The following is a 22,966-nucleotide window of genomic DNA, read 5'->3' as shown; positions in this document are numbered from 1 at the left end:
AATAATATATTATTTGAAAATTGAATTAAAAAGCTAATTAATAAAATTATCTTGTATAACAGTAATTACTTAAGTACCATGTGATTGTCAAGAAATTTATTTATGATTAATCTATATAATTATAGCCATACATAGTTTATAATAGTTTTAAATGTGTTTTTTATATTACTGAAATGTAATTTTGGCTCTATTTCTCGATAAAAAATAAATAAAGTAGAAATACATTTTCAATTACAGAACAGCCAAACTTTTGTGTGTACAAAATAGACAGAAAATGTTTGTTATGATAAATTGTAAATGACATATATTGAAAATAACTAACTAAAGTTTGCAATCTGAACATAAATTAATTAAAGCATAGTAAATAGTAAACATTTCTTGTATCTTGTAGAATATTTTAAAAATTAGCATTTGCTAGAAACTGAAATTTATGAACTAATAAATTATTATGAATAACTTTTAAAATAAAAATTTTAATACGTAGCCATTGAAATCAATTTAGTAACTTACTGATCTAAAAAACTATTAAATAAATAAGCACTTATACACTTTAAAAAATTATAAATTTATTTTAAAAATATTCACTTATTTATTATTTTTTTTTTTTTTAAGAACAAATATTTTATTATTTAATAACCTAAAAAAATACTTACAAATGCAACAATTTTCAAACTATTATGGCCATTATTAGGGTTTGACAATTAAAATCAATTTAATTTAATTTAAATTATTACTTAAAAATATATTTTGGTATACCTTTGTAAAATAGTTATAGCATTAACACTATGTAATTGAATGAGCCTAATAAGCAATAGACATCTAACTTTAAATTTAGGTTTAAGTATTACTTTATTGGAAAGTTATTGATTATTATTTGTTAACACGTTTTTTTTTTTTTTTAATTAAATAAGTATATTTTGTATATTGAATAATTTAATAACAAATATATTGATTATTCCATACATATAGCCCTATACTTATATAATTTCAACTATTTAAATATTTTAATAGATTTTTACTTTAAAAATAATAATAATATTAAATTATATTTTCAAGGTTAAGGTTATCATTGTATCGTTAATTATTTTCTTTAAACAAATTCCGGTCTTTTTTTTATTTTGTAAAATTTATCATTTTTTTTCTATATTTTTATAATTTTTTTTTTTTTTTTTTAATTTTATATAAAGATAAAGTTTTCACAGTTCCGATACCTTACTTTTAATTCATGATAATGTATCGATTTATATGTACCTATGTGAAACCCGTTTCAAATATTATCTACACAGTATTTTATATTATTAATGTATTTGTATAATATTTATATATGGTATTGCATAAAAGCAATACATTTTATCACATTGATTCGTTATGTTTACAATTAATTTAATTAATAAAAATACCTACTTTATAATAAGTAAATCGTTCTTGTTCAGTTTCGAAATAGTATAAAATTATTTTTTAAACAAAATAGTTATGTAAAATTATATTTTATTACTCAATATATAATAACTTGGTGATCTAAAATACAATTTAAAGTGAGCGCTCGTAAGTTAACCAACGTGTTCAAAATTTTGTTAAGAGTTGACAATCAATTGAAGTAGATATAGAATTCTTTATTTTGATAATTTATTTTTTAATTTAAAATAACGTTTAAAAATTTACTTTTTAAATTGTTATATTGTATGTTTGTGTAGTTATTATTTTAAATAAATATGTAAACTTTAATTTTTTTGTATTTTAAAATTGTATCATTGTCAAAAAAAAAAAAAAAAATGATAATAAAATATAATTATTATATAATAAAAAGCACATAAACGAGTCAAAAAGTTTCTAAAATGTATTAACTCTAGTGATAAAACTGTTACATTGTTTGTTATAATTTGTATGAAAAATTTAACTATATATAAAATATAAAAATTAAAAAATTAAAATTATTTTTTATTATAAAATTTTATTGGTTATTAGTTAATTTCTATAAATATACTATTTGTATAATTTAAGTGTAAAAATATGAAACGAAATTAAAATTTAATTTTACCATTGTAATAATACATATTATATTATATAAAACTATTTATGCATGTCTAATTAAACAATAATGTATTTATAGAAATAAATATTTATACATAACATTTATTAGATGCGCTTATTATTGTGTTTCATTTTCCGTAAATGATAAACATGATAATAATATGTATATTTAATAAAACAAAGTATGTAGTTTGTACTCATATTAAATTTACGCGACTCATAATAAAAATTGTTCGTGTTTGGATGTTCATTGGTGTACACGTATAAAATAATGTAGATATAGCTAATACTGTTTAAATTGTCTACGATAACTTATCCCTAAAAGTCCATAAGATGCACTGTCTTTCCGACCCTTTCATTTAATTCGTTAATGCTATATAATATATTATTATAATATGTTCCCACACATACCTACTCGTGTAATACGATTTGTTACGGAAGCTGATTTGTGTATATACAACCGTTCCCAGTGCATCAGATTACTATATAATATATAACATGACACATAAACTATATCTTGTCGTAATTATCTTTAGTAAAAAGTTAATTTTTTTTTTTTTTATAATTAAATATTTTTGAAATATGATTTTGTAAAGTTATTATTAGATAAACGTCTTAAAGAAGTCCTCAACTAAAATACAAACTATTATATTGTAGTTTACTAATCCGAACTCTAAATAAAAATACTAAAATTATTGTAGTTATGCGTTTTTAAACAATAAATATTAAGCGATAACTATAACTAGCGTACTATATAGAGACAATTTAGTTTTTTTTTTTTTTTTTTTTACCTGAAAATTGATTTTTAAGCAATTGTATTACATCAAACGATCTTTCTATTAAAATATTTCCCTGTTGTTTAGAATAATGTCCTTGAGCTCATCATAAGGAAGTAACTTCTACGTCCTTTTTTTTTCTAAATTATCTCGTTCAGGGTGTTTTTTTTAATTGTGTTCCTTTCACCATTCCGTCAGTTAATAAACTTTAAAATTCGTCACCATATCTCGGCGTGTTTGTGAAAATTTTCCATCTCCTTTTATTTAAAATTTCCACTAATATTCGGTTTTCTTCTATTGTGTTTAAGAAGACCTCATTTGTTCTTCGTTTCAGTTCAACTTAATATTTTTTTCCCTCATCACGTTTCCGGGGTCTCTTTTCATATTTTTTTCTTGATATATAGTTATTTATTCTGAAATATTTTAAAAATTGAACTATCATTTATTTTCATTAAGTTTATTCAAAAAGTGACGTGTAAGTTTTAAGTTTTCAAGCCAATGTTTATAGATTAGTATAGAGAGAAAAATAATATCAACACAACATGGTTTAACACTTTGAGTGTATTATGTACAATTGTATACAAGTGACAAACTAAATCGTTTTCATATCCCATTGTCTTTGTAATGTAGCACTGGTTAGATATTAATTATTAGTACAATATCATCTGTATTTATTTTTATACCTTGTTTCAAGTTTTCATGAAATGTATAGGCTATAACCGAGTAACTACTAAAAACTTTTATTTTTATGCTTGAATATGTAATATTTGTTCGTAATCCAATGTACTTATTGCTCAAGTTATTTTTTTTTCTCAATTTAAAGTATAATTTATTATTAATAATAATAAACAAGTATCAATATATTGTATGTAATTATTAGAATTGTCATCATTAACATTATTATCATTTATGACTTAATAGTTGTTGGAGAGAACTAAGAATACTACAACAGCGAATAATTGAAAATCAGTGACTAAAATCATCAATTTCCATAATTTCTGTGTACAATGTACTCATGTACACTATACATGTTATGTATGTACTAATCTATATTACACAGTACATACGTTAATTCAAAAGTCGAGAACACAAAAGCTTATTATTCAATATTTAATAATGCAGTTCATTGTATTTATATATATATTAAAAACACGGAGCCTTACGATGTTTAATGATAAAAAAAAAAAAAATATCATCTAATCTCCTTTGTGTATGATGTGTAAATGTGTAACATTTCCTTACTGTTGATAGATATCTGATATTTTTGTATTGCACTTTTTATTAATAATGTGTATCAACTTTTTATTTTGTAGTTAAAGCTAAACACCACTATCGTGACTTTTTATGAATTTAGGTTTTTTCAGTGAAATAATCCAAAAATATCATTTAGATTTTAAGCAAAATAATTGTGTTTAGCAAATATATGTTTTATTATTTACAATATAGATAAATGTATCAGAAAATGATTTGTTCTTAAGTATTTTGTTACATAAAATATTATACGATTAAATTAAAGTAGATAATTTTAAAATGTGATCACTGTAGCGGATTTTTGGGCGTAATAGAATAGGTGCATCACATTTGAAATCCCAATTTACAGTACTTTTATTTTAATATTGTTTAAGTCCCACAAATTTTAGTACGCTCATGACCTACACTTAACAACGTAATGTATATTCAATTTACAGCCAAGTTTAACACGATCTATTGTAAATTAAAAAACTAGTCGTTGTAAGTATCAACTTTTAAACCTCTTGTATAGATAATATTAAATCCTTGAATGTATTTTATTTAGGCATATTTTATTTAATAAAAATCAAAAATATTTGGGTTGACGTGCTTACCATTTGCATAATATTATATTTTCAAAAAAATGTATAACCTACTTACATCTACGTAGGTGTATACAATTTGAAGTTCGAAAATCACTAAGAGAAGAGTGTATTAACTATTATATTCATGGTAGTCCGACGCACCATTTTTTTTTTTAAGTTCATCTACAATTTAATATGCTTATCATATTATGTTAAAATTATAATACATGGTAATTTAAATAACGGAAGAAATTATAGTGTAAAATAACCAGAATACAAACTAATTAAAATGTTTATAATTTAAAGGCCACAGGAAATATTTTTATTTGAATATATTTACTTGAGTAGGAACTATAATAAAAATAACGACAAACTTGATTAACTATAAATTCTATAACTTCATAACACATAAATAGTGTTTGGTAAAGCTCTAACAATAAAATCGTTTATTAGTGTTATAGAAAAGATATTTGTCTAATAATTATATATAATAAAAATAAGTAAATGAAATATGTAGTCTTGTCAGCGATATAAAATTGAATGGAATAAATATTAATATCCACATGAATGAACATAAATAATAACATATATACAAGAGTAGTGTATCCTAACCTTACTTATGAATTTAATCAAGAACCAAAATGATAAGTAACACTTAATAGTGATTGTTGATAGACAATTCATAAATATCATAGTAGTCACAAAGATAACAATGTATGAATAAGGATTTACAATGCATAGTCATATTTTTAAAATACTATGAATTCAGATATCAAACGCTAAAATCCAATTATTAGCCACATTTATCATTTTTGTTAAAAGTTTTGATTTAGAATCCAATAACTATAAACAAATTTTCAACAAGATAATGTATACAGTATTACTTGACTTAAATTTGATTAAATTATGAAATATATATAGAGTGATTTATCGAGCATGCTCACACCTTATTTTTATACATTAATTATTTCTACTAAATCTAAAAAAGTTCATTTTCAAATACTTATAATTTATTATCATTTAAACATAATCCAATAGTAGAGATGCATCATACTGCAAAACTTATTTTTTTTTTAAATGAACGTTATCCATGTTTACTGAAAATTTTAAGTCAGATGTTTTTTTTCTATGTATATTTAAATAAAAATTCAAACGATTAACTTTTGATTTATTAAACTTTAAGTTGGTACTTATACTAAGTATATTATGCTTAATAATAAGTTTAAAAAGTATAAGGCTTATTATTGACTAAGTATAATAAGTACTAGAATAAATATTTTAAAAGTTAATTTTTTAAATTTTATATACGTCATTAATTACCATTAAGTACTATCATACTTAATGCACTATTAAGTAATAGCTTAATTATAGGTTAAAAGATAGCTTAGAAACCATCGATTTACATTTAAATTTAGATATATAAAACATTCAAAATTAATCATGTGCTTAACAATTTATAGTAAAATTGAGAAATTTATATTTCAAAAGAAAGCAATTTATAACTCTTTATAGAATATAAGATGTTGTTAAATTATATGAAATATATTTATAAATTATAAAAATCAGAAATTAAATAAATGCATAGATAAATAATAAATAGAGTGTATTATTATATATTACAGAGAACAATAAAATATGAAAAGGTAAATAAGTGGAAATGTTGATTAAAACCAAATAAAAAACCTTCAAAAAACTAATAACTATTGCTCCAGTGAATTAATGCTGAAAATCTTTATATTATGGACTTATGAGGTAAGTAGTTTAATTAATGTAACATTTATATGTATTAATACATTATGTGCAAATTTAATTTATATTATTCCGAGATACTGAGTGTTAAAAATCGTTTTAACTATAAAATAACAAATACGTGCTTTGGTACTTAAAACTGAAATATTTAAAAAAAAATACGAGTACATTATATAATGTTTATATAATTAAATAACTATTAATCATGTATAACCAATGATAATTATCATGAATTATTCACAGCCTTGAGTAAATTGGGCTGTAATGCATTTTAAAAACACTAATGAATTTAAAATGTTCAGTAATTAAATCAAATACAACAAGTTATCTGATATATAATGTTATTAAGTAATTATAAGTATATTAAATTGATTGATGACAGTAAAATATTCTAAACCAGTAGCTAGTCAAATATAATTTAGTCAATAGTCATGTACAATTTGGTACCTATTTAATAATATATTAAAAATAATGAATCATATTTCTTATGAAAGATAAAATATGGATGATGGATGTCATTGTTCAGAAAACAAATTGTAATTTTATCACCTGTAAATTCAAGTAAAATTATTTATCTATTTACAAATAATCACACAATTTAATGCACCATTATCTGAAGAATTAAGTAATTTAAAAATATATCATTTAAGATTTTGAGTGGATTGACGAATGTATTTATTTTATAAGATGTGTTTTTGCTTTTATGTAAGTATACATTATTTATAGAAAAAAAAAATTAAGCTATTTATAGATATTTGAGGTTTTTTCTAAATATTTCAATAAAAAACAATTTCGTTTGATCAAATAGCTTAAAAATGTAGTACAAGGCTACATATAAGTTATACATTTTTATTATAGTTATTCAAAATATATAGAAATGGACATTTTTTTATAAGAATTAAAATATATCAGATTTTTAAACAAAGAATAGTGATTTCAGTTATTACTTATTAAGTTATAAAAAAAATAAAAATAATAATATATTATAAAAAGTGAATATTATAAATGTTATTTAAAAAATTGAAATAACTTAAAATAATTGTATTTTAAACATTTAATTCTGTAACGACCTAAAATTATGTACAAAAATATCTAAAATAATTAAATGAGATTAAAGATTAAAATGTAATTGGATTCAAAAATTTAGAACATAATTATTACTTAACATTATTATTCTCACCTTATATTCCATTAATTAAATATTTTAAATTTATAAATGTTGTTATTCTTAAGTACTTATCTACCAGCTACTTCGAAATTTGCAGTTATAATTTTAATAAAAAATGTTTTATAGACCAATAAATACTTTAACTCAATTATTATAGTTTCATGTACTCAAACAATTTTAAAATATTTTAATGGATTATTTTTGGTTTCAAAACTACTTAGTTTTAAAACTATACGGGTGCAAGGCAAAACCCTAAATATGGAAATACTGTTCTCTTAATGTGTGTGTGGTAATAATTTTGTTTTAGTTGTAACGTATAAAACCGTTAAATTTGTAAGCGATGAAACATTGCTTATTAATATAATAAAGTCGTTACGAGAATATATTTTTCATTTTATGATAACTTACACCCCATTAAATATATTTAGGTTTTGTTTTCTCCTGTCTTAATACCTAAGTAGTAGGTAACATAAAACATTCCACGAAGTGTCTACGAGTATTATAACTAAGTAAAAACTAAAATATAGATACCTACAAGATAAAACAACGTTTTTTTCATTCGAAGTTGGTCTATAATAATGAAGCTCTTACGTTAAGAACTCAATTATTTTTTTTTTAGTACATTCATAAATTATTGGCTGATTCGTCGAGTAATAGTACAAGCCAACTGAAATCTTAGTGAGGAAACATTGAGTTTCTAGTATATACTCTACGTCCCTATCACTCGAATGTTAGCTTATATTTTAAATATTACAGCAGTGAATATCACGGAGTATAATAATTCTATGTTATTTATTTTTTTTTTAATTATCTCAATATCTGTGAATATTATTATATTTTTTCTATATACTCAATATTTAGTATAGTAATAATTAGAAGTACCTATGTAAAAACCAGTTTTCATTACGTTATTATATATATTTATGTGTATATTTTATCGCATATCTAGCTAATGCAAATGTGTCCCGTCATTACGATGTAGTAATTTCAATGCGTGTCAAATAAATGCAGTTGTTGGGACGAACAAAATACATTTCGACTCATGCAATTTTGATATTACTACATTTAGGCGTGAGTTTATTTTTATGCAAAACAAAAAAAAAAATCTTTAATTATATATCCTGTCTAATACCCTTAAACGTCCCTCGAACTAATACTTGTATAGACGTTTGATAGCATATGTTTTATGTACGTACAAATTACTATTTATTTAAATCGATCAATAGAAAGTTAATTTTAAATAGTATAAAACTTAATATAATGTTAATTTTTTAAATGCTTTAAATAATTTTGATTTTATTATATGATAACTTACTATAAATTACTGGTTTAATTAGTAAACATTTCTAATTTAATATTAATATAAGCAAAATGTGCTTCATATATTTTTATTTTTTTTTGTATAATTATCAAAAGTTTGATCTGAGCCTAAACTTACGTGTGTATAATTATTAATAAATAAATGAAAAATTAAAAATGAATAGTTACAAAGTGTGGAATGTATAATATAAAACATTATTTATCATATTTATAATATAATATGTATATAGGTATATTATACTATTTATACGTAAAACTTTAAATTTTGCGCAATACCTTAAAACATTTTGTTGGTTGTGAAGTTGCTTATAACTTTAACCATAATATATAGATGCTTGGTTTTTTTAGTTTTGCGTCAAAAGTAATGACTGACTTTACTGATATTCATTTTATATAATATAGAGTGCATTACGATTATCTATTATCTTCATTTGTAATAAATAATATTGAATGACACTTCTTTAGCATTTCTATATTTATATTAAATTAAAATATATTTTTATCATAATAAACACTACTGCATTTTGTATCATGGTTAACTAATTATGATAATTTTATTTTATTTCAACAATACTAGCATAAAATTAAATTAAATGTTAAATAATAATAATTAAAAAAATGATAGATATAACAATGTGCATTTCATGGTTTTTTATTTTAACGTATAATATTGTATACGCTATGTAATGTATGTATAATATTTATAGCAAATTATATTGTTGTGCCTATATATTACCTTATTAAATTCATGCCTGTAATTTATATTTCCTATTTTACATAGCGTTTTACATAAAATTTAACTCCTGTGTTAATTATTTTCTTTTGTAACCCATGTAATTTTATTTGAGTGTATTTTCTTATTATAAAAAAACTTTTACAGATTGTTTAACTATTAATAAAAAAAAAAAAAACATAGTTAAATTTAATTTAGGTAATATAAGATTTATTTAGTCAAATCATTAATTAAAAAGATAAAATTTACAAAAGTGAAGCGATAAATATATTAATTTTAAAACAATGGAATTTTTTCTGTTTGTATTTCAAATTTGTGGGTGGTTTATAGTAGAAAATTGAATGTAGTTAGTATTTAGGGAGTCGAGAGTAAAAAATGCTTGATATATATATATATTTTTTTTATTTAATTCAATAACATAATATAACTTTATATACTTAAAATTTTCTAATATTTCTAATATAATTTTCAATTTACAATAAATATTTCGACTATTTTTAAGCTATTTATAATTATCAGAAATTAATTATTTTTTAAATTTTTTTTGTAAATGACGATAACAAATTATTTACTGTGTTAAAATTCTTGAAAATTTAATACGATATCTCACATAAACTGTTCTTTTTTGAAACGCATTAAAACGGTTTTTGTTTTAATAGTAATTTGAAGTTAAAACGATGATGAAATTCGTCAAAATTGTAAAAAAAAAAAACAAAAATCTAACTATTTTGTAGTTAGACATTTATACAAATTTTTATTTTTATATCTAAGTTTTGAAAATTGAATACAAAATTCTTCATTAGTAGTTTAAACTGAAATCGTAAAATCTCAAAAATATATAAAGGTATTTATTTTTTATAAACATTTGTAAACATTTGGTTGAAATTGCTTATTTTTTTTTATTTAAATGATAAATAGTAATGTTAACTATTTTGTTATGATTTAATAATATTATTTATGAGGAAGATGGTATTAAATTTTGAGTTTTATAAGATGATATCAGAATATAGTGTAATTATAATTTATTATAATAATTAAATACAAATAATACAATAAATGTGATACTTTTGAAAAAAATTATATCACACTATTTTAAAACTAAAATTAAATAGCTAAATCAAACAAATATATCACAACATAAACTTAGTAATACAATGAGATAGTCTGTCTCTACTTATAAAGGTTTTTTTTATAAAAATAAATGATAAATATAGAATAGATTTTAATTTTTTTTTTTTACATTAACTGTTTTTGATCTAGACAATTATCTGAATGGTCATATCATTAGTTGGCCTGTAATATTAGTAATAGCCAAAAGTTATACCATGATAATATTTTATAAAATAATATAGCATTTTAAGAAATATCCTGTAAAAATAAATACTTATATAGTTTTCAAATTAAGTTTCACTTGAACTTTACTCAACATCCATATAAGCCTTTGAAATTATTGACATTAAAAGCTCTTAAATGTTTGTTTAAATATTATACTGTTATGGTTTATGAACACTTAAATGTATTCAGCATTTGAAACCAAAATAAACCGTTGAATACAATGCTATGCTTGAAATACTATTTATCAAACAATAGAAATTTTAAAAACTACATAATGTTTATATTTATTGTACAAATGTAAGACATTCATAAATTTTAAATTTTACTATAAAATTGTTAGCATCAATTTTAAATTTTTAGAATTTATTAATAATTGATTAAATTATGATCTATTAATTGTAAGATTATTGTGTAAAATAAACTTTTACGAAATTAAAATCATTAATTAAACCTAGACTATATCTAGAATAATATATGTTTTATATAAATTGTTTTATATTATGAGAGTCGTAAGTATATGACTCTAATCTTTAAAATATATATCAAAAACCAAAATTTCCAAAATTTAGGCTAAATTTAGCATATATTTAAATAATCAACAAACGTAGCCTGATTATCTAATCAGGTCAGTGGTTCATATTACTACGTAGAACCTTATTTTTATCAAACGAAATTAAAAATTAAAATATAAATTACATTGTAGTTACAGAATCTATTATTTTTCATTATTTTTATTACGGGTGACTATTTCTATGGGCATAGTATAATTAATTGTGTATTTATATTCATGATAATTATATATTTATCTTCTAATATTTTATAGTGATTCATAAAATTATTTTTCATAGTTACTATCCTTTTATCATCAATTAAATCGTTAGTACCTACGCGTTTTTACGTGATATAAAATTTTATTAAATATTAATATGATATTTAGTCATAGGACTTACACTATTCGTTATTTCATTGTATTTTGCATTCCAAACTTCAATATCACCACAAGTCTTTGCTGAAAATATTTTTCGGATTATTTAAACGTGTGGTTATAAGACTATAAAATGCACTTTATGAAAAATAAAACATCCACACAGAACCAATGCGAAACCGCCTAGCTCGTGTACACACGATATACAACTGATCGACTATTCAAATTTAATTTAAAATTATTCTTTAATTTTAGTGGAATGGCTCTCCCCCTGCCACCAATCGTAATTCAACATTATTTACTACTAGTCGCATACTGCGACCGGTTTTGCGTTTTCAAGTTCATCAGGATTCGCGTTGTTGATTTGCTATTTTCCCATAAAATCTTCGCACATTAACACTAAAGTTGACTATTTCATATTTATAATATTTATTAATATCAGATATTATATTTGAATTAAGTTTTAAAGTTTTTGATTATATTTATTATTTATTAATTAATAAAATAGTTATATGTATAATATGTAACTATTAGGTATAATATTATACCATAGTACCTATTTGCCTGTTTCTACGTTTGATTTTTATTTAATTTGATTTTATTAAACAGGTATCTACTATAAACAGTAAATACTTAAATTATAAAATAATGAATACACCAGTTATCAAATCCTATTGTAATACATTTAAAAAAAATTGCTACAAAATGGTAAGGGATATATAACCAGATAAACCTACTATGATTTATAACGATTTCAATAATTTTAGTAGAACAAATAATATTCTAAGAGGAATTCAATTTCACTCAGCATCATATTATGTCATAGCTAATAAATAATAATACATGGTTCCATGCCAATAGTTATTTAATGAAAAAATAGTTATTTGATTCACCGAAAATAATAACGTTAGACTATATAATAGTATAATATCTAGAACTAATAGATAATACGAGTATGGATAGTTATAATGTTTAACTTTGATCAAATAACAACAGTTGTTATTATTGCAAAGATGCATGTTCAGACTAGATCATCAAAATTGATAAAGGTAACTTCAACATAAAATATTATGTTGAATATCACAAAAAAAAAATATATATATAAATAATTAAAATACAAAGCTATTTACTATATTTTATAGCAGTAAGATACTGTTATACTATTATTGATATAATAATGTTTCAAAAAATAAACTGCACTTCATGTGAATCAATGTACAACGTCTGAGGACTGTAAATTACTGTTACTATATTCTTTGAATGCTATTAATTTAGAATTTATATAGATCAAATACATAGATAATTATACATATATTGGAATAAGTATATTCAAAATCAACTACTTATGTATTAACTATGGATTGGTGATTAATTATTATAATTTTAAAAGTGGTTAGAGCAGTTTTATTTTTATGCGTAGAAACTAGATTTTAATGGAAAATTCTACATATTTGCGTATAGGCGTAAAAACTATAAAATTTAAAAAAGTAATGACTTAATTTGTATAGCACAATAATTAAATACATTCAATTAAAATAATTCCTGCGGTAGATATTACAATTTATAATAATACATATATATAGTTAAATAAAAACACTATACATAAGAAGGTTTGAAAAATAATGAAAAAAAGTACTTCTCGTATAATAGATTTAAAACAAATACATTATATTGTACAAAAGTAAAAAACATTATATGAAAAAAAAAATCTTACTGCGGCATATCTATACTCCGTTCACGATTTTCATCATAAAAAGTATAATGATAGTTTAATTATCACTTTATTCTTAAATAATATCATAATATTATTCTATAATGGACATTCGTGTATGGTAGGTAAACGCATAGTGACATGTTCAAGAGCATATATTAGGCTAAATAAAAAAGCCGAAATAATTGCTGAAGCGAAAGCTAGAATCGCACCGATGGACAGAACCCTTCCCTGATGGAGACTAGAGAACATCATATTATATAGGCTGGCGGGTGCGTACGTCACTAGGTAGGGAAGGGGTACAACGGATAAGTCTAGTGTACGAAACTAGATGATTGTTTATAAGTTATGATGTACTATTTTTTATGTATTATGTATTGAATTGTATACTACACTAAACGATAGCAACGGAGGAGTTGTATTGTTCACAGAGATTCTCCTTTGCTATTGGTTTTTTAAGAAAAAAACAGGTAAACTAATAGTACAATATTATGTTATGACAGCAGGAGCCTTAAACTTTATGAGACTTACCTATTTTATATTATAATAACAAAAGCCTTGGTTGAATAATGGACTATATTTTTATTTTATTAAGCATAAAAGCAACAACAATAATAATAACAATAGTAATTTTATTAATTTACAGTGGTTATAATACAAATAATAATAATGTTAAATAGCTATTAGGCTGTTTAAATAATAAATATAAATCTATAAAACAACAGATAATATAAAATAAGAGATCAATACGACAATAGATAATATACAAAAGATTAATAAACCAATAAATAATATTTAATAAGAGTATAAAACTTTGACTTCTTTAATTAATGCGGTGCACCATCTAACCTTCATTATGATTAAAATAATAAGTTATACCAAAATTTGTAAGTATAATAATAATTACAATAAAAATAACAATGTTTGATCTCACACATCTTTATAAAAATCACTAATCACACTGGTCGATCGGGCGATTGTAAACTCCACCGATTTACAGGTAGTTGATTTTAGGGTTGGATTTATAACATGTAAATTCCACCGATACATTTTTTTGACCTGAAAACACGTAAACTCCACCGATGGTAAAATCCACGGATTAAAACTATATGTATAGAATATACACATCAACTTTCGACTGACTTATCTTAAACTTCATCTTAACGACCGCAGATAAAATCATATCGCAATATCACGAAACGAATGCATTCGATAAAATATTTTCGGAGACACATTTTAGTGCGTCCGTTGATTTCAAAATGAACACATTAAGTGAATTAACCAGTGAACGTGGAAATATGTTGCTTTGTTTGAATAATTTTAAATATTACAAACAAACAATTTTAAAATCCGGTGAAGAAAAGTGGCGGTGTGAAAATAAAAAGTGTTCCGCGGTTTTAAAAACAATTAATTCTGGAGAAAATCGTTTAATTACATTTCAACGAACAGAACATACTCATGATGCGTCAACCGAAAATAGCATTCAACGACAAGTGCTTAGTACTGGAGCAAAACGAAAGGCCATAGAAAATAATTATGAAGCACCAAGGAAAATTATCAAACACGCATTAGACGAAAGTTCATTGGATGGAAATAACAGTACAATACAGGTTAGAGATGTAAACTATGCTAAAAGAAATTTATACAATGCTAGGAGAAAGACAATACCAAAAATACCTATAAATTCATTTGACGTCCATAATTTTTTAAATGAAACCCAATGTATGACGAGTAGAAATGAAAATTTTCTTCAATATAATAGTAAAAAAAATGGTATTATTATATTCTGTTGTAAAATAAACTTTGAGGATATGTGTAAAACAGAAATTGTTTACATGGATGGAACATTTACATATTGCGTAAAGTATTTTTTGCAGTTGTTTACGATACATGGATACCTAAATGGCCATTACGTTCCTTTGTGTTTTTGTGTATTAAAAGATAAACACGTGTCCACTTATTCTGAATGCTTTAAAATTATTTATGAAATATGTTCATCTTATGGTTTTGTTTTTGAACCAAAAGAAATCATTGTTGATTTTGAAAAAGCAATACACAATGCATGTGATTTAATTTGGCGAAATGCGAAATTAATGGGTTGTAGGTTTCATGTAACACAAAGTTGGTGGAGAGCAATCCAAAGATTTGGTTTAACTGAAGATTATAAAAAAAAAACCGAAGTAGGTGATTGGCTTAGAATTTGCTTTGGATTAGTATTTTTAGACTCTGAAGATGTTTCTAATTTTTTTGCAATAGAATTAATGTCTATAAAGCCCGAAAACTCAAAATTAACACAATTTGCCGATTATATTTTAGACACCTACATTACAGAAGAAGCATTATTTCCACCAAATATTTGGGCTCAATGTAGCGCTGAATTGAATTTAACTACAAATGCATGCGAGTCGTTTCACTCACATTTAGCTCAGTCCTTTACTAACACACATCCAAATATACATCACTTTACAAAAGCTCTACTAGATATTCAATCATTCACTTACATTAAATTAAACAGTATTAATGAACCTAATAACCTTAGAAATTCACAATCAAAGACACGCCAAAAATATTTAAACACCATCATTTCGTCATTTAAGGCAAACAATATTACCATTATACAATTCGTCAAAGCTGCATCTAAACATTATTCAACCAAATTTTAAAACCAAACAAATTTTTTTAAAACCTAAATTTTCTTTGATTAATTATTTTTTATTCATTTATTTTAATTAACATTATTTTAACATCGAACTAGTGATCACTATTAATTATTATTATATCATTTATTTTAATATTGTGTAAAAAAAGATATAAGTATCTAAATATAATATATATAAATAATACATTTTTATTAGATTTTTATGATTTTTTTTTTTTAAATTATTGTTAGTTATCATTAATTATTATATATTTTTCAATTTTCTATTATTGATATTCATACGTGATGATAATAAATTAATTAAAATGGAATCTATAATTTGAAAAATAACATAGATGGATGAATACATTAAACGATATAGAACGATATTTATCACGGTTGAAAGGGTTAGAGTATGGCTTAAAAAATGATGCAGCGTGCAAATGATATTCAATCAAGAGAGCAAATACTGAACTATGTAACAAAAATGTATAAGATGTTGCTTAGACAAACAACCTAAGAGAAAGAAAGAAAAAAGCTGCAATTAGACGCTATAACGGAAAAACTAACAGTACAGAAAAAATTTTCAGTGACACATTTACACATAGAAAAAAAACAAGAATCATGGAAAATTCGCTGACATTGGAAACATAGAAAAATACAACAATATGACAAGAAAACATAAAAAAATAATATAAATAAATGTGCGAATGAGACTCAACAACTGTGGTCAATAAAACAACATAGTATGTTAGCACCGTTATCAGGTTGTAGACCAAGCAGCACGGGAAGCAGCGCAAACGAACAATAATAACTTAAAACTAGATTTGTATAGGCAAAACAAATATATTATTATTATATAGATATTTATTAATCACTATTTCATTCGGTGGTGTAAATAACGGAAAGTATGTAACGAGAGTTCGAACTCTGTTATAATGTAAATAGAGGTTTACTGTAACTGATAACAAGAGACGAGGGTTAATTTGAACGTTTAGTTTGAACGGGATCAATACATTATTATTTTTTATTAATTTTTGTTTTTTATTAATAATTAATATACGTTTCTGATTAGGGGTAAGCTTTATATAACGGTCTAAACTTGTTTCATCAAAAAACCACTAATTGACCATAAAATATGTTCAAGTAATAATTATTACATACATAGATACATAGATAGATAGAGGTATCAACGGCATGCACTAGAAATACAGCAAATAAATTAATGGGTCTTGTGTGCAACGCATAAACTACAAGAGATGCAATGCTGATCGTGCTTGATCTTTATAGTATTAAGAGTGCAGTGGATATTAATTTCACATCTATCGTTGTTTTTTGCCTGTGTACGATTTATTGACAAGGAATGACACACCATTCATTATTTTCTGCTGTTAAAATAAATATTATGTATTCAAAGACTAGCATGGATATTATTATGCTAATTATGATATTTTTATTTCATCGTAATTTATAAATTTTAAATTTTACTTAAAAACATAATTAAACTCATTTTAGTGCATAGTGAAATTTGAAAATCTGAATGTTTAAATAAGTTTTACAAATTTGATAACTATTTGTAGTCTATAATTAATGAATAGTGTTATGTAGAAAGTTTGCTTTATATGGTAGGTGCAGAATAGTTTTTTAAAATATTTTGTGAAAACTACCTCATTCCTAAATATTTTAATTTTCATATCATATTCTAATATTTCAATTTTAAGATATTAAAGCAAATTAATTTGTATACAAAAATATTATTTTTTTAACATTTATTATTCATTATTTATAATTAAATACACACATTAAATGCTTTATTAATATAAATTGTTATTTTGTGATGTGCTCATATTATAAATAATATCATACAGTTAAAGCGGGTCACTTTGACATTTTAATTTAAAAATTGCATAAATTGAATAAATATTTAAAAATATTTTACTTCATTAAATAATTTTATTTATATAATATTTGTATCGGTAAAATAATACATATTATATAGAAATAATTAGTAGTTATCTATACAGTTGTATACATTACCATTGATTTTAGAATAATACACCATTACTCGTACAAATATATTACACTTTATATACTTATACAGGAGTATATGTAATATGTATACTCCATATATTAATATAATATGTAAAATCAATAGTATAAAGCTGTAGTGCAAATATTTATATTCTTCATTATTGTTTAGAATAGTATTTAGCAGGGCTTAAAACGTTATAATAACGTTATGTTTGACAAAAAACGATTAAAATTTGTAAATGTAATTATAACGGAAAACAATAAACATAAATAATTAAATAACACAAAACAAAACATAACGATTGACAAAATAGTTATAAATACTATATTTATATAATATAATATGATCATAAAAATTATCTTTATTAAAACTATTAGTTAAATATTTTAATAAAAGACATGATTAAGTTTGTTTTAGTACATTGACTGACAGATGAAGGGTGGACGTTCTGAGGTGGTTCGTACCAGTTGTTTAGTATAGTTGCTTGAAGAGTCATAGTTTGAATTGTCTTCATTAGTAAATTGTGATACAGAGAGGTATCCCGAATCTTGCAATCCATTGTGTGTAAAATGTTCTAGCAACAGTTGCTGCTCCTTGGTTTTCTAAAGAAATAACTTCTGGCCATAAAGTAAATCTATCAATGCACGTGAGACAATAGTGAGATCTCTACGAATAAGACATGATTGTAAGGTCTAGATGGAATACGTTAAAATCTCTGCTGTTACGTGACGTGTAATTTTGGCTCGTTGACACTCAATATATTCCTATAACTAATTTCTGTAATTCACATCAATAGAAAGCTGTAAAAATTGTTATTTTACTAGCTTAATAGTAGCTTTAATTATTTTATGTAATGAATAACATTGAAAGCTGTCTGATGGAAAGGTTTTGTAATAAAAGGTTTAGCAGTTTAAGTTATTATGCCACAAGATTCAGTGCTATTTTTATCGAGTATTTGAACTTTCTTGAGCTGTAGACCAGTGTAGTTTAGTACAAATATTTTTAACCCTTCATTTTGTGGTCTCACGATCGGGATGTTAAACGACGGGCACTTGATTCAGCGTTTTGTTTACGCAAATTCGAGCATTGATCGATGATGAGTTTCTTTTTCAACGTCGCAATTTCTTGATACATGTTTAAGGATGATGGTAGATGTAGAAATTTAATATTTTTTCTATTGCGGCATACGAGTTCATACAAATAACGTATAATTAAATGGTATTACGAAATTTTAAATTACAGTGGAGGGAGAACTGGGTTGCCATCTCGCCAGCCCGTCTCTTCTATTTTTGTTATAACTCGATTTTAAATGGCATAAAAATAGTAGGGATGATCATAGAAATGCGTTCAAATGTCATACTAAAAAGGTTACATACCAGAAAATACTAAATCCTGATATGGGGTGGGCTGGTATGACATAGGTATGTTCGAAAACTTTGTGGATTAAGATCGTCACTGCATAACCATTAAACTCGATTAATCCTATCTAAGATATCACAACTATTTTTTCTACAATTCAACGTAAATAATTGCCGATTTGGTTTACTTATCACCCTGTTAACAATATTAGCTTTGTGTGTAATAATTGCTGGAAATGTCATAATAAACTAGCCGACCACATAAAAAGAACACTATGGTATTAATAAGATGCTTAAGTTCAATAGGTAACAAATTATACTATATAATATAACCTACCAGAGTTTTCATAGTGTAGGAAGTGTATACTGAATTGATTTAATCACTTATCTTTGTCTAAACTTTTTGAAATTATAGACTAAGTAAATATCAGTTAATTACAAATGAAATATTTATGTGTATAATTATTATAATATTTTAACGAGACTCAGTTGCCTAGGCAAGGGGCAAACACATTGCACCCACTATCCTCCGCGGTACTGTACCTTTTGGCTACTTCCTAAACCTCTACATTTTAACGAGGCTATGAGTAATGATAATAACACACATTCATGCAAGCATACAACTGTATAATGTTTGAATCTAAGTTTTAATATTGTATATAATATTATATAAACATAGCCATAAAAGTGTTAAAATTCTAGATTTCAAAGAAAGCTGTTATAGTATAATTATATGATTAATAATTGCCTATTGTTATTATTATTTTTTTTTTTCTTGTGGAGGAGGAGGAAGAGGATGGAGAAGGTTCCAATACACATTTTCAAATGTTCTTTTTACTACAGTAGAGGTTAAATTAATAAGTTACTATTAATATTCGATCGATAATCTGATACTCATATTTTTAATCAAAGACATAGCTAATAATATTGTGAAATATTAATTAGATTTCGATAAGTAGTAAAAATGAAAAATCGTCTGTCATTATAATTTAAGATCGTTAAAGAAATCAATCCATAAATTTTCTAGGCATGATTTTAGTCGTTCATTCAATATGACTTTGAACGTGTTTAAAAATAATAATTCGTCTTATGTACAAAAACCGTTTGATGTACCACTCAATATAGGTTTATTTAGAATTCTAGCAGCTTTACTAAAATGTCAACGTAAATTTAAATTAATCGACTTTGTCAACATATAAGCAACTAAATCACGGGCCAGAGTTCTTCCTGGTATTCGTATGGAACATACTATATTATATATTATAACAAAGTCAAGTTAACAATCCATGTTAAACGAAAAATATGAATAATTATAAAGCTTTATTGTGAACATAACTATAATTCTCGAGAATTTTAGACGGTAAATACTTATAACAATAGCGTATAGCTTCGTATTATACATAATTTTAAACGCGCGAACTGAATAACGTTCTTAATACCTTACCGCTGTGAATAAATGTATATACCCGCATTATTAATAGATCGACAATTTTGCAAAAGTCTTAGTCACCTATATTATTATAGCACCATTACAGTGATCGATCATTAAAAAATAAAAGTCGTTTAAACTGAATATAGCTCGGTTAATAGAGTTATTATGCCGATAGTTATAATAAATACCTATGTAGACATCGACTGACCGTAACCTAACCTACCTGAAAAGGTAAAACGCGTGCAATCATTCATTGTTTCAAATACTAACATTTTTATACCATTTGACATTTACACCAATTAATTGTTTGAAAAATTTTTATTTTTTATTTTTTCTCATTTAGTGAGAATAATTAAACACTTTTTATTCATATAAATTTTCAAGCAGATATTTTTTTTTCAACAATTTTGATACATCAAAATCGAAAGTAGTTTTTGTGTTATTTAACTTTATGTAATAAGAGTATAAGAATATTTTAAGTCTAGAATAATAGATTTTGATTATGATGTTTTAAAATTATATCAGTTAATATTAATTTATCAACATTTTATAATTTTCAAAAATATTCTGAGTATAATTAGTAATAAAAGCATAGTATTATATAAATATATATATATATATACGTATTTATTTATATTATATCTATTTTATATTTTATTATATAATAATTTTTAAGGACTACAAACTTTAGTTAGACATTTAAAAGCTCAGAAATTATTGGTTCAAATTTTAATATAGATGCTTGACAATTTACAACAACAAAATTTGGATCTCGTTTGAAAAAAAAAGTACCCTTAGGAGCCAAGAATATTTCATTGAATAAATTTATATTTAAATAAAAAAATGAGTGTAAAGTATGTTTAACGAATCGCATTGTATAATAATATATTGTTATATTATTATTCAAATTCTGTGAAGTTATCACTTGTAATTTTATTTTGGATAACCAACATTTGTAATCGGCTGTAATGTTTTCTAACAATAACATGATATAAGAATATAATATTATTATTATGTAGCAATCACAGAATAAAAATAGTAGTAGATGATTTGTATCCGACGTTTGAGCAACGAAAACTAATGTTTAACATATTACATAAACATAAGTAATTACTTCTTTATGAACAATATTTTTTTAATAATAAATATTAATAAATTTCGTCAAAAAAACAACTTTATTTACATGCAAAAGTGATATAAGTGATTAAAATATAAGAAACAATATTATAAATATTTAAAACAGTGATAAATTCAGGAAAAAAAAAATAAAGCACTAAAATAATATTAAAATTTTTTGAAAACAAATATTCATTGACTTGAGTAAATAATATCAGCATTTTTAAAACCCTTAAATTTGCTTGATAAAAAAAAAAAAAAAAAAAAAAAAAAAAAAAATACATCACTTATACTTATTATAAACTGTTTTATAGATTTTATAACAAAAAATAAAAATTGTTTATTAGCAATGTATTTTTGTCTGTCTAAACTGTTCATTTTTTTTTACACTTCATGCTGATTTTTTTTTATTAATATTTTAATGGATACACATTAATTTATAATGTTAAAAATTAGTAGCGAAATCAGAAATTATCGTTCATCTTTTGAAGTAATAACTCCTATTAAACAAAACACAATATATACATATAGGATACATTGTAACTTATCGATATTATAATATTATGTAGGCTGACACTTAATTAATCTAATATTAGGTCACTAAATATATTTATATTCATTTTTTTTTTCCAATAAATTATCCGTGTTTTAAACTTAATAATTTTACAGTCTTAAATGTTATTATTATATTTTGTACTATATATATATATATTTAACTATTATATTCATAAAAATTATAGAAGATATTTATTTATTTTTATTGTTCTAAAAGCATTTTACTATTTTATTATCATTATACGGAAGTCAGTTGTACATGTATCATAAAAG

At 23.3% G+C, this 22,966-nt stretch overlaps 2 protein-coding genes across 3 annotated transcripts in view; one reads left to right on the top strand and one right to left on the bottom strand.

Moving 5' to 3' along the window:
- The window catches only part of LOC112594220 (diuretic hormone receptor-like), a 47,002-nt gene extending 34,949 nt beyond the window's left edge, over nt 1–12,053 (bottom strand). Inside the window, exons 1-2 of one of the 2 annotated variants that reach the window (XM_025338903.1) lie at nt 11,877–12,053; nt 2,823–3,220 (exon numbers count right to left, since the gene is read on the bottom strand). The gene's annotated coding sequence lies outside the window, so the exon portion shown is untranslated. The remainder of the gene's footprint in view (nt 1–2,822; nt 3,221–11,876) is intronic. The other variant, XM_025338902.1, reaches the window with a different exon arrangement.
- A 3,320-nt stretch (nt 12,054–15,373) lies between these two features.
- LOC112594113 lies at nt 15,374–16,225 on the top strand. Its single transcript, XM_025338742.1, has one exon. The coding sequence runs from the start codon at nt 15,374–15,376 to the stop codon at nt 16,223–16,225; it is 852 nt and encodes a 283-aa protein (XP_025194527.1).
- Nucleotides 16,226–22,966: the final 6,741 nt, after the last annotated feature.

This window comes from Melanaphis sacchari, unplaced genomic scaffold, assembly GCF_002803265.2.
Source record: "Melanaphis sacchari strain LSU unplaced genomic scaffold, SCAv2.0 Contig221_pilon_pilon, whole genome shotgun sequence".
Taxonomy (NCBI): domain Eukaryota; kingdom Metazoa; phylum Arthropoda; class Insecta; order Hemiptera; family Aphididae; genus Melanaphis; species Melanaphis sacchari.
This window is presented reverse-complemented; position numbering and strand designations above follow the sequence as displayed.